Consider the following 12,018-nt stretch of genomic DNA (forward strand, 5'->3'; position numbering starts at 1 on the left):
TATGCAGATCTTTGCAGGGTCAACTGGTTGATGTCTGCTGTTTTCCCTGCCTAGGTCAATCCTGGGTGATTTGTCTGGTTTAATTCCTTTCTTTACACTTGCTGGTATTTTAATGCAACTGAAGATTGATAGGCCCTTTCAGAGGGCAATTATTAAGCTCATTGTACATCTGGAGTTATGAGAATAACAGATTTTCCTCCAAGAAATTTAGTGAACAACTTGGGTTTTTATAAAAGTTGCTACATGTTGCCATTAGACTACTGTTCAAATTTCACTTGCCATGTGTTTCTACCCTCTCCATAGAACACTTTCCTGTAATTCTGGATTAATGTCAAGTGACTTGGCCATTTCTGTTGTAACCAGGACAGTCTCTAAATTGAATCCTAGGATGTTTAGTCTTTAGCTCTTAACAAAACGTTTGGATAGATTAAGTCATAGCATTTGGCATATTTCCCCCACTTTCAGATGGTGTATTCTGGCTTCTCAGCCACTGAATTTTTCTTTGTCCACGTGTTGGCTTTTTATTTGCCAATCACTTCAAACCTATGGCTTCTGACTGATCCTTCTATCTGTTTGTATTCTGCATAATTCAGCCTATCAAATCTACTGTTTTCACTCTTAGGATAGCAACCACATCTAGTCTATCCATGAACCTGATACTGTACTGTAACCATGCTGGGGGTAAATCTTCTGTACCCATTTGAAATTAAGATGTCTGGAATTTAGCACTTAATCAGAAAGATGCTTCAGATTGTGTAGCGCGAATGTTAATCTTGTTTTTTGAGCATAACTCTAGCCTGGTGTGCCAAATGTCATTGCTTTGCTACTGGCTAATGTTGTCAATTTAAACTTTTTGGCAGTAACACTTTCTCAACATCTAGCCCTAACTTTAATCTAGGTCCCTATGTGCTACTGATCCATAGGACTGAGTTTATGCATTTCGTATCTTTAATTTGTACAGACCTAATTTAATTTTTGTACTTTCAATTAAATTGAAATCTACAGTTTAAATTGTGTAGTTGCTACCCTTGAGCAGGAATTTTAAGGTTTCCAGTAAAAGGGCAGTTTGAAAACTAGCTAAAACTAAATTGATTGTGACCCAGCTAGCCCCATTTGTGGGTGTGTACTTAAGTAGCTAACTTAGTGTGACTTAGGCTTTGAGTGCAGGTGAGTGCTGAAGCATCTTGAGGTTCAGTGGTATTCTTCCCTTTAAGTCAGGAAGTCTTGGTTTAATCCAAGCTGCTTGAGGTGTCAAGATCTGCACAGGTAGATTAAACATCTGTGGAAAGTGCCTCAAGGACTTGAGCAGAGGAAAAAGGTTATTTAGCTGCTTTTGCCTAAACAAAGCAGCAGAATGGGTATTTCTAATCTTGAAAAGTAAGGTTTTAGTTTTGTTTTCTCCTCTCATGCCTAAAACTATACTTCAAGGGTTTTAGTAGTGTAAAAGCTGAAGAATTTGTATTAATACTAAAGTAATTAAAATATGATGGCAGGGCAGGTGACGTGCTGCTTCAATGGGGAGCTGCTGGACATGGATGATCCAGGATGAAGCTGTTTGTAGCAGGTGTTTGCAGTTCAAGTAAATTTGGATCAGTGTTGAGAAGCTGGAGTTGAGCTGTAGCAATTGTGCCATGTTAGGGGGCTTGTCATAACCCCCCCCCCCCCCCCAATTGGTCTTTTGAATTTGGTTGGAGCAGGGATGGGAGGATGTCTGCAGACAAGCAGGTATGGAGACTCGAGGGATAGCTTTTACAGGGCCTTGGCCTTTGCAATTGTGCCAGCAGTTGAGATTCTTGCAAGCTGTGGACAAGTAAACTCTCCATGGCATGGCCCAGGGAGCTGTTCAAGTGGAAGGGGAAATAGGAAAGACTATAGCAAGAACAATATGGCTTTGTGGGGGAGGAGGAATGCTGCCTGGTGTGAGGGTTAAGAACACTTGAGGACTGGAGATGTACTTGGGTTGGGAGGTGAACTGATTGCTGGGCCAGAGTCCTGGTAAATGGAATAATTAGTGCTGTAGAGAGCTTTTGAACAAATGGAGAGGCACAAGGAAGACTCTTGGGGATATGTAGGTTTAAAAGCAAAGGGATGTGGCCTTATTAGATTCCCTACAGGGTGGAAACAGGCCATTTGGCCCAACAAGTCCACACTGACCCTCTGAAGAGTAACCCACCCAGTCCCATTTCCCTTTGACTAATGCACCCCAACACTACAGGCAATTTAGCATGGCCAATTCACCTAACTTGCACATCTTTGGGAGGAAACCGGAGCACCCGGAGGAAACCCACACAGACACGGGGAGAATGTGCAAACTCCACACAGTTGCCCGAGGCTGGAATTGAACTCAAGGCCCTGGTGCTGTGAGGCAGTAGTGCTTACCGCTGTGCCACTGTGCTGCCTATTAAAAGTCTTACTTTTAATGTGCCTTTCATGATGACTGAATACCTTAGTGCTTTCCAATCAATAGATATTCTAAGTGTTGTTGCTGTTGTAATGCTGAAAACATGGTAGCTTCAAGAAATTTGATTATTTTCTATTTATTGCAAGCAGTTGAGTAAGACATAGTTGTGATTTGTCAATGTGGAATTTGAGCATTTGACTTACCTTTTGGATTCAATGAAATAGAGCTTTAACTAGAATAATTGTAACTGTTATGACTAATCTCAAGAAAAAGGAAAATTCCATGCTTTTGAAAATATTTTCCTATCCAGGTTTTAACATTTTAACAGTAGTCTGAGTGTGGAGCTAAAAGCAATCACCAGTTGCAAATGGTTTTTTGGGTTGAAACAGTGTTGTCATTGATTTCATGGTATTTCAAGCAGTCTGGGGAATTTGGAAGGAGGATTGGGAACTCTGAAGATGGATGCAGAGGGACCTCTGTCAAGTTGGAATGCTGAGGTACAAAACTGCTTTTTATGCAGCTCATGGATAGATGTCTTGCCTACAAAAATAAATCTGGTAACATTTCTCACCTGGAGAGAACTTGATGGCATTAGTCAAAATATTAGCATATCAAGAAAAATCTAGAAAATGGTATTCTGAGAGCAAATAGAATGTAATGCTGAAGGATTTGTGTGTATTCAAGCATCTGCTGTGTTAATAGTCATAGATGTACAATATAGAAACAGACCCTTTGGTCCAACATGTCCATGCCAAACATGTTAAATTAATCTTTATATTTGCCATCACTTGGCTCATATCTGTCTAAACCCTTCCTTTATATATACACCCATCCAGATACCTTTTAAAATATCTTTTTAAAAGCTTCTACCACTTCCTCTGGCAGCCCATTCCATACACACACCACCCTCTTCATGAAAAAGATGCCCCTTAGGTCCCTTTAAAATCTTTCTCCTCTCACCCTAAACCTATGCCTTCTCGCTCTGGACACTCCCACTCCAGGAAAAACATCATCTATTTACCCTATCCATGTCTCATGATTTTATAAATATTGAAGGTCACCCCTCAGCCTCTGACACTCCAGGGAAAACTACCCCAGCCTATTCAACCTGTCCCTATAGCTCAAACAATTGAGGGTATTGGCAGCAGGGCCCACTTAACAAAGAACCCTTGGGCTAACCATCATATCCCACCCTCAAAGCCTAAACCATCCAAAAACGATAGGATTTGCAATAGGATTAACTATAACCCTAACCTGCTTAACAATGGGCCCACCCACTGTTGAATGGGTGCCAGCCTTAGTGAGTTAAAAACCTTCAATTATGCATTTTGGGAAAGCAAAACTTAGCAGGACTTCTACACTTGATGGTAAGGTCCTAGGAGTGTTGCTGAACCTTGGAGTGCAGGTTCGTAGCTCCTTGAAAGTAGAGTTGCAGGTAGATAGAATAGTGAAGAAGGCATTTGGTATGCTTTCCTTTACTGGTCAGAATATTGACTACAAGAGTTGGGAGTTATGTTGTGACTGTATAGGACTGTATTCTAAAGGCCACCTTTGGAATATTGTGTGCAATTCTGGTCTCCCTTTCCTATTGGAAGATGTTACGAAGCTTGAAAGGGTTCAGAAAAGATTTAAAGGATGTTGCCAGGGTTGGAGGATTTGAGCTGTAGGGAGAAGTTGAATAGCCTAGGGCTGTTTTCCCTGGAGTGTCAGGGGCTGAGGAGTGACCTTAGAGGTTTACAAAATTGAGGGGCACTGCTGCCTCACAGTACCAGGGTCCCAGGTTCAATTCCAGCCTTGGCTCTTTGTGAGGTTTGCACTTTCTCCCTGTGTCTGCGTGGGTTTCCTCCTACAGTTCAAAGATGTGCAGGTCAGGTGAATTGGCCATGCTAAATTGCCCATAGTGGTAGGTGCATTAGTCAGAGGGAAATGGGTCTGGGTGGGTAACTCTTCGGAGGATCGGTGTGGACTGGTTGGGCTAAATGGCCTGTTTCCACACGAGGGAATCTAATCTAATGTGTGCAGGATGGTTTCCTAATACATTATGTTGACAGGGGCAAGGCCACATTGGATTTGGTACTGGGTAATGAATGTGGCCAGGTGCTAGATTTGGACCTAGTTGAGCACTTTGGTGATCGTGACCACAATTCAGTTATATTTACTCTAGCGATGGAAAGGGACTGGTATATACTGCAGGGTAAGAGTTATAAATGGGGGTAAGGCAATTATGGTACGATTAGGCAAGATTTAGGATGCATAGGATGGGGAAGGAAACTGCAGGGGGTGGGCACAATTGAAATGAGCTAATTCAAGGAACAGTTACCATGTCCTTGATAAGTGTGTACCTGTCAGGCAGGGAGGAAGTTGTTTAGTGAAGGAGCCGTGGTTTACTAAAGTTGAATTTCTTGTCAAGAGGAAGAAAGTGGCTTATGTTGGATGAGACGTGAAGGCTCAGTTAGGGTGCTTGAGTTAGTTAGCTAGGAAAGACTTAAAGAAAGCTAAGAGCCAGAGAGCATATGAGAAGTCATTGGTGGATAGGATCATGGAAAACCCTCAAGCTTTCTATAGGTATATCAGGAGTAAAAGAATGACTAGAGTAAGATTAGCGCCAGAGCTGAAAATGTGTTGCTGGAAAAGCGCAGCAGGTCAGGCAGCATCCAAGGAACAGGAGAATCGGCGTTTCGGGCATAAGCCCTTCTCTAAGATTAGTGCCAGTCAAGGATAGTAGTGGGAAGTTTTGCGTGGAGTCAGGAGATCAGGGAAGTGCTAAATGAATATTTTTGTCAGTATTCACACTGGAAGAAGACAATGTTGTTGAGAATACTGAAGTACAGGCTACTAGATGAGATGGGATTGATGTTCGCAAGGAGGCGTTAGCAATTCTGGGAAGTGTGAAAATAGATAAGTCCCCTGGCCCGGGTGGGATTTATCCTAGGATTCTCTGGGAAGCCAGGGAGCAGATTGCTGAGCCTTTGGCTTCAATCTTTGTTGTCACTGTTTACAGGAATAGTGTCAGAAGACTGGAGGATAGCAAATGTTTTCTTTTAAGGGGAGTAGAGACAACCCTGGTATTATAGACCAGTGAGCTTGCCTTCAGTTGTAGGTAAAGTGTTGGAAAAGGTTATAAAAGATAGGATTTATAATCTTCAAGAAAGGAATAACTTGATTAGGGATAGTTAAGTTTTGTGAAGGGTAGGTAGTGTGTCTCAAACCTTAGTTCCTTGAAAAGGTGACCAAACAGGTGGATGAGGGTAAAGTGGTTGATGTGGTGCATATAGATTTCAGTAAGGCGTTTGATAAGGTTCCCCACTGTAGGCTATTGCACAAAATAGAGGCATGGGATTGAGGGTGATTTCATGGTTTGGATCAGAATTTGGCTGGTGGAAAGAGTGGGCGGTGTTTGGTGGGAAATGTTCATCCTGGAGTTCCATTACTAATGGGGGAACCGCAGGGATCTGTTTTGAGTCTACTGCTATTTCATTTTTATAAATGACCTGGATGAGGGCATAGAAGGATGGGTTAGTAAATTTGCAGATGACTAAGGTCAGAGTTGTAGGTTAAGGAGGAACATAAGATGCATAGAGCTGAGGTGTGCCAAGTGGAGTTTAATGCGGAAAAGTGAGGTGATTCCCTTGGAAGAAGCAACAGGAATAGAGTGCTGGGCGAATGGTAGTGTAGATGAGCAGAGATTTGTCAATGTACATAGATCCCTGAAAGTTGCCGCCCAGGTTAATAAGGTAAAGAAGCATGCAGTGTTACCTTTTATTAGTAGAGGGATTGAGTTTTGGAACCGAGGTCATTCTGCCGCTCTCCAGAACTCTGGTGCGGCAGCACTCGGAGTGTTGCATACAGTTCAGGTCACTGCATTATAGGAATGATGTGGAAGCATTGGAAAGGGTGCAGAGGAGACTTACCAGGATGTTGGCTGGTATTGAGGGAAGGTCTTATGAGGAAAGTCTGAGGAATTTGAGGCTGTTTTCATTAGCGAAGGTGGTTGAGAGGTGACTTAAGGAGACATACGGTGATCAGAGGGTTAAGTAGGGTGGACAGTGAGCCATTTTCTTCAGATGGTGATGGCTTGCATGAAGGGACAGCTTTAAATTGAGGGGCGATAAATATAGGGCAGACAGTCAGATGTATAGCATGTAAGCTTGTCCACGCTGACCAGATATCCCACCACAATCTAGGCCCACCTGCCAGCACCCAGCCCATATCCCACCCAATCCTTCCTATTCATACACCCATCCTGATGCCTTTTAAATGTTGCAATTGTACCAGCCTCCACTTCCTCTGGCCCATTCTGCACACACTCCACCCTCAGTGTGAAAATGTTGCCCCTTAGGTTTCTTTTATATATTTCCCTTTTCACCCTAAACCTATACCCTTTAGTTTTGGGCTCCCCTACCCCAGGGAAAAGACGATGTCTATTTACCCTATCCATGCCCTTCATGACCTTATAAACCTCTATAAAGTCAACCCTCAACCTCAGACACTCCAGAGAAAACTGATCCAGCCTATTCAGCGTCCCCCTATTGCTCAAATCCTCCAACCCTGGCAACATCCTTGTAAATCTTTTCTGAACCCTTTCAGGTTTCGCAACATCTTTCTGATAGGAAGGAGACCAAAATTGCATGCAATATTCCAAAAGTAGCCTAACCCATGTCTTGTGCAGCTGCAACATGACCTCCCAACTCCTGTACTCATACTCTGACCAATAAAGGGAAGCATACCAAATGCTGCCTTCACTATCCTATCTACCTGCGACTCCACTTTCAAGGAGCTATGAATCTGCACTCCAACATCTTTGTTCAACAACACTCCTGAGGACCTTACCATTAAGTGTATACGTCCTGCTAAGATTTGCTTTCCCAAAATGCAGCACCTCACTTCCTAAATTAAACTCCATCTGCCACTCCTCAGCCTATTGGCTCACCTGATCAAGATCCTCTTGTAATCTAAGATAGTTGCCTTTGCTATCCGCTACACCTCTGGTTTTGGTGTCATCTGTGAACTTGCTAACTGTACCTCTTATCCTCACACCCAAGTCATATAAATGAAATAGTTGCCCCAGCACTGATCCTACTGGCACTCCACTGGTCACAGGCCCCCAATCTGAAAAACAACTCTCCACAACCACTTTGTCTTCTACCCCTCTCTGGCTCCCTTTCTGTCCTTCCTGTAGCATTTGTGTCCTGGGACAAGAGGCTGCCAGTCTGAGTCATGTTTCTGTAATTGCTATGATATCCCAGTCCCATATTCCTAACCATGCCTGAGGTCATCTGCCTTCCCTGTTAGGCCTCTTGCATTGAAATAAATGCAGTTTAATTTCAGTTCTACTTGTTCTCTGTTTTGTCTCTGCTGCCCTGACTTTTGTTTTGAGTTGCTTATTTTCTCAACTGTACCAGTCTCAGATGTGATCTTTCCTCAGTATCTCCCTGGGTCCTACTCCTCCTCACTAGTTTAAATCCTCCTGAACAGCTCTAGCAAATCTCCCTGCCAGTCCTCTTCCAATTTAAGTGCAATCCATCCTAGTTTTACAGATCACTTCTACCCCAGAAGAGATTCCAATGATCCAAAAATGTGATTCCTTCTCCCATACACCAGCTCCTCAGCGATGCATTCTATCTTCCTATTCCTACCCTGCTTAGCTTGTAGCACCGGGAGTAATCCCTATATTACTACTCTCTGGCCTTTTTTTTAAATTCCTGCCTAACACTATCTATATTCTCCCTTCAGAATCTCATCCTTTCCCTCCTGTGTTGTTGGTTAATGTGTACAGTGACCTCCTATTGGGCCTCCTCCCCCTTGAGAACGTTGCACCCCCTGAGACATCCTGGATCCTGGCACCGGGGAGGCAACACACCATTCTGATTTTTTCCTGCTGGCCACAGAAATGTCTGTGGCTTGGGCTAGAATCCCTAACACTGTCTATCTTTTGGAACCTGACGTTGCATTAGAGCCAGTCTCTATACAAGAAACTTGGCTGTTTATGCTTCATTTCCCTGAGAATCCATCATCCCTACATTTTCCAAAACAGTATACTTGTTTGAAACTGGGATAGCCATAGACTCCTGCACTACCTGCCTACCTCTCTTACCTTTCCTGGAATTGACCCACCTGTCTGACTGTGTCTCTGTGGCTTTTCTCCCTACCTATAACTGCCATCTAACAATATTTAATGGCTTTTATTTTTAAGTTCAATCAAGAGGCAGACATCAGAATAGGTTCTTTATTCAGTAGGGCCGTGGAGTGGCCTGCCTGCAACAGTAGTAGATTTAAAGGCATTAAAGGCATTTAAATAGTCATTGGATAGGCATGTAGATGAAAATGAAATGATGTAGGATAGATAGGCTTCAGATTGGCGCAACATTGAGGGCTGAAGGGCCTATGCTGTGCTGTTATGTTCTAAGTTTCATAGTGTCCCCCTGGGGAGAGAAAAATTGCACACAATGTTCCAAAAGTTACCTGAACAATGTCCTGTACAGCTGCAACATTACCTCCCAACTACTTCTCAATGCTCTGACCAATATTGAAAAGTACACCAAATGCTGCCTTCACTATTCTATCTAGTGATACCTAGAATGTTGGAAGTAGCAGAGTCCGCAAACATTAAAACGGGCAGCAAATAGGGTTAAGTGAAAAATGAAACTAATGGTTCTTCACTGTTGGGAACAACATTAAATGAATTAATAGCACACAGGTGATTTTACAGCTACTGTAGAGACCTGGTTACAAAGAGATCAAAGCTGGGAACTAAATATTTAAAGTTATGACTTTTCAACTACTAACTTCTGCCCCTAAGAAGGAAATAAACAATAGCAATCACTCTAATATGGCTAAAAGTGGGTTACATCAAATGTTTGAAGGAGGTAGCTACAATAGATGCAATTGTAATCTTACAAAGTTTCTTTTCTTCTGGAAAAGGCTCAGAGCATTGAAAACTGCCAAAATTAACACTACTTCCTCAAGAGGAGGAGAGACAAACAACTGGCATCGTAGGCCAGTCAGCTTGCAATCTGTCATTAGCGAATGTCAGCATCTGTTAGAGTAAAATGTTTTAGAAATGCATAATTTAATTAAGCAGTCACCGAGGGGAAATTATGTCTGAAAATTGTTGAGTTAACAAGCAAGATTGATAAAGGATAAGAAGTGGTGCAAAATATTTGGATTTCCAAAAGTGTAATGTTCTACACAAGCAACTTGGATAAGAGCCCAGTGTGAGGGCTAATAGCATGGCTAGGAATAACTAACTGAAAAAAGACATTGGGGTAAAGGGAACATTTTCGGGGTGGAAATCCCTATTGGAGTGCTACATGGACCAGTTGACCAGTTATTTACAGCGTGATGTCTTGGATGAAGAAAGTGAATGTACTATTGTCAAGTTTACAGGTGATGTAAATAGGTGAGAAGGCAAGTGGGGAGGATGACCACTGTTTAAGCAACTGGACCAAAACTGGCAGATATCATGAATAATATTGTAGAAAGCTGCAGCACAGATTTTTGTAGATCAGTTATTGCACAAATCCTGTTGGTAATGGGGAAGACAGGTGGAATGGTCTTCCTTTCAAAGGAAATGGGAGTACTAAAATATTTGGTCAGGGTGATCAGTTCACAGCTAGAATACTGTACAGTTTTTTTGGTCCTGTTTTTATCCAGGCCTTACTGATGTGGGGGCAATATACAGACGGTTCATGGGTTTGATCTTGGGTATGGAAGGATTTTCGTGAATGAGTTGGGCTTTTGCTCATTTTAGAATGAAGTGACTTTATTTGAAACAATTCAGTTCTTTGGCTAACAGGGAAAGTGCTAGATTGTTGTTCCCAGTTGTAGGAGAATCTCAGACCAGAGGACATGATCTGACTAAAGATTCCCCATTTAAGACAAATGCAGAATTTCATCTTTCGCGTAGTGAATTTGTGGAATTTTCTAACTGCAGAGGGTTGTTAGGGTTGGGTCATTAAGGATGTTCAAGGCTGAGTTGTTTTAACAAGGAATCTAGGGAATTAGTGGATAAGACAAACAAGTTGATTCAGATTAGCCATGGTCCTATTAAATGGTGTACTCTTAATGGGCAAAATGATTGGCTGCTATAGCTCATCTTGCTTTTTCACTATTTAATTTAGTAGTGTCTTACATGGGTCTGAAAGATGACCTGCAGTTAATTCTGTCCTCTTGCTCCTTTTCAGCTCCAGCGAAATATTTTGGCCTCCAATCCAAGGGTTACCAGGTTCCACATCAACTGGGAGTGCACTGGAGAAAAAATGGAAGATATTGAGAATGTTGACCCAAGTTCAAATGCAATGCTTCCTCCTACCTGTACACCGCTGAAAGGACTTGGAGCAGGAAGTGCCCTGAGTATTGTTCCAGAGAACTCTATGGACTGCATGTGAAACCTGCCAGTGAATAAGGATGACAGTGGATGAAATGTTCTTTTGTATCAGGGTTTGCTAGCTTTTGGAGTTAATTCTATGGAGTATTTAAGTCAAACTTCAATACCCCTAGAGGTGGTATTGTCTACAGGGGTCAGGGAGTGGTATGGATTCGAGGCCATGGTATTGCCATTCATGGCACTGGGCCAGGTACATTGATTACATTCAGCTGGTTGCTTTTGCCCAAAGGGAGCAATAATGCTTTTTACTGGTAAATATTCTGGGATTGCAAAGCCAGTTGGTGCCTATGAGTGTTGAACTACAGAATGTATTTGTAGGAGTTTTGTTTATTGTGTAGTAAGTCCATAAATTCTGGGTGGGGGAGTGGACAAGTCCTGTTTGTGTTGAATGTGATGTTTTTCTGTTCAATGCCTGTTCAAAAATAACTCCAAGAACTGGTCACTTTTGAAACTTCAGCTGGCTATGCAGTTATGGTCAGTAATTCGTCCACTAACTTGTGGCCTCAGCAACAATTTGGGAGCTGTCTTGTGGAGGAACCAGACTCACCAGTCTAACGTATCATCAATCCAGCAGTGCTATCATATAACCCAAGCTGGAAGTTTAACACTTTTTGAACCCTGGCTGTCTGGCATAATTCTTAAAGTTCAATGAAAAACATTTTTGTAACTTTTAATATTGTACTTTGTAAATCGTGATCCAAACCTACCTGCATCCAGTACGTGGGAGAGGTCGATTAAAAAGTTGAAATCAATATAAGCTTTATAAAGCAGCAGCATTGGTGGTTTTGAAAACTGCAGCCATTTTTATAAGTGTTAGCTGTGTAGAATTGTATTGTCTTGCTTTGTCTGAATAAAGCACTTGTAAATGCTGTGATGCCTTTTTGTTGCCATAGTTACTGGATTTTTATTTATATAGGAGCTATTGCACAATTAAGGTAGTACTTGCTTCAGTAACTTGGTAAGGGATGTTTGTTAGATGAAGCAGATCTTAACCTGACAGATCATTTAAACTGAAGGGGTGCACCAATAATCTTGCTGAAAGGAGGGTTTGGAGTTGATGCCAAAAGCTATTTTGCATTCTTACCAATTAGTAGACTTACACTAGCTGTCCCTCCTTTCCAGTAGGCAGATGGCCAATTTGGAAAATTTATTTTAAATTTCATTCAAGTTGACAATGGTTAAGTTGGGCGCTTAATTTTTTTGTTCCAAAGATTTAAGGCATACTATATTT

At 42.1% G+C, this 12,018-nt stretch overlaps 1 protein-coding gene across 1 annotated transcript in view; it reads left to right on the top strand.

Moving 5' to 3' along the window:
• asf1bb (anti-silencing function 1B histone chaperone b) overlaps positions 1-11,657 on the top strand; it is a 30,932-nt gene extending 19,275 nt beyond the window's left edge. Inside the window, exon 4 of the mRNA XM_043694719.2 lies at positions 10,585-11,657. Coding sequence (XP_043550654.1) covers positions 10,585-10,788 — 204 coding nt within the window. The 3' untranslated portion in view covers positions 10,789-11,657. The remainder of the gene's footprint in view (positions 1-10,584) is intronic.
• Positions 11,658-12,018: the final 361 nt, after the last annotated feature.

Source organism: Chiloscyllium plagiosum, unplaced genomic scaffold (assembly GCF_037043375.1).
Source record: "Chiloscyllium plagiosum isolate Xiang-an unplaced genomic scaffold, Cpla_swu_hap1 HiC_scaffold_45, whole genome shotgun sequence".
Classification (NCBI taxonomy): Eukaryota; Metazoa; Chordata; class Chondrichthyes; order Orectolobiformes; family Hemiscylliidae; genus Chiloscyllium; species Chiloscyllium plagiosum.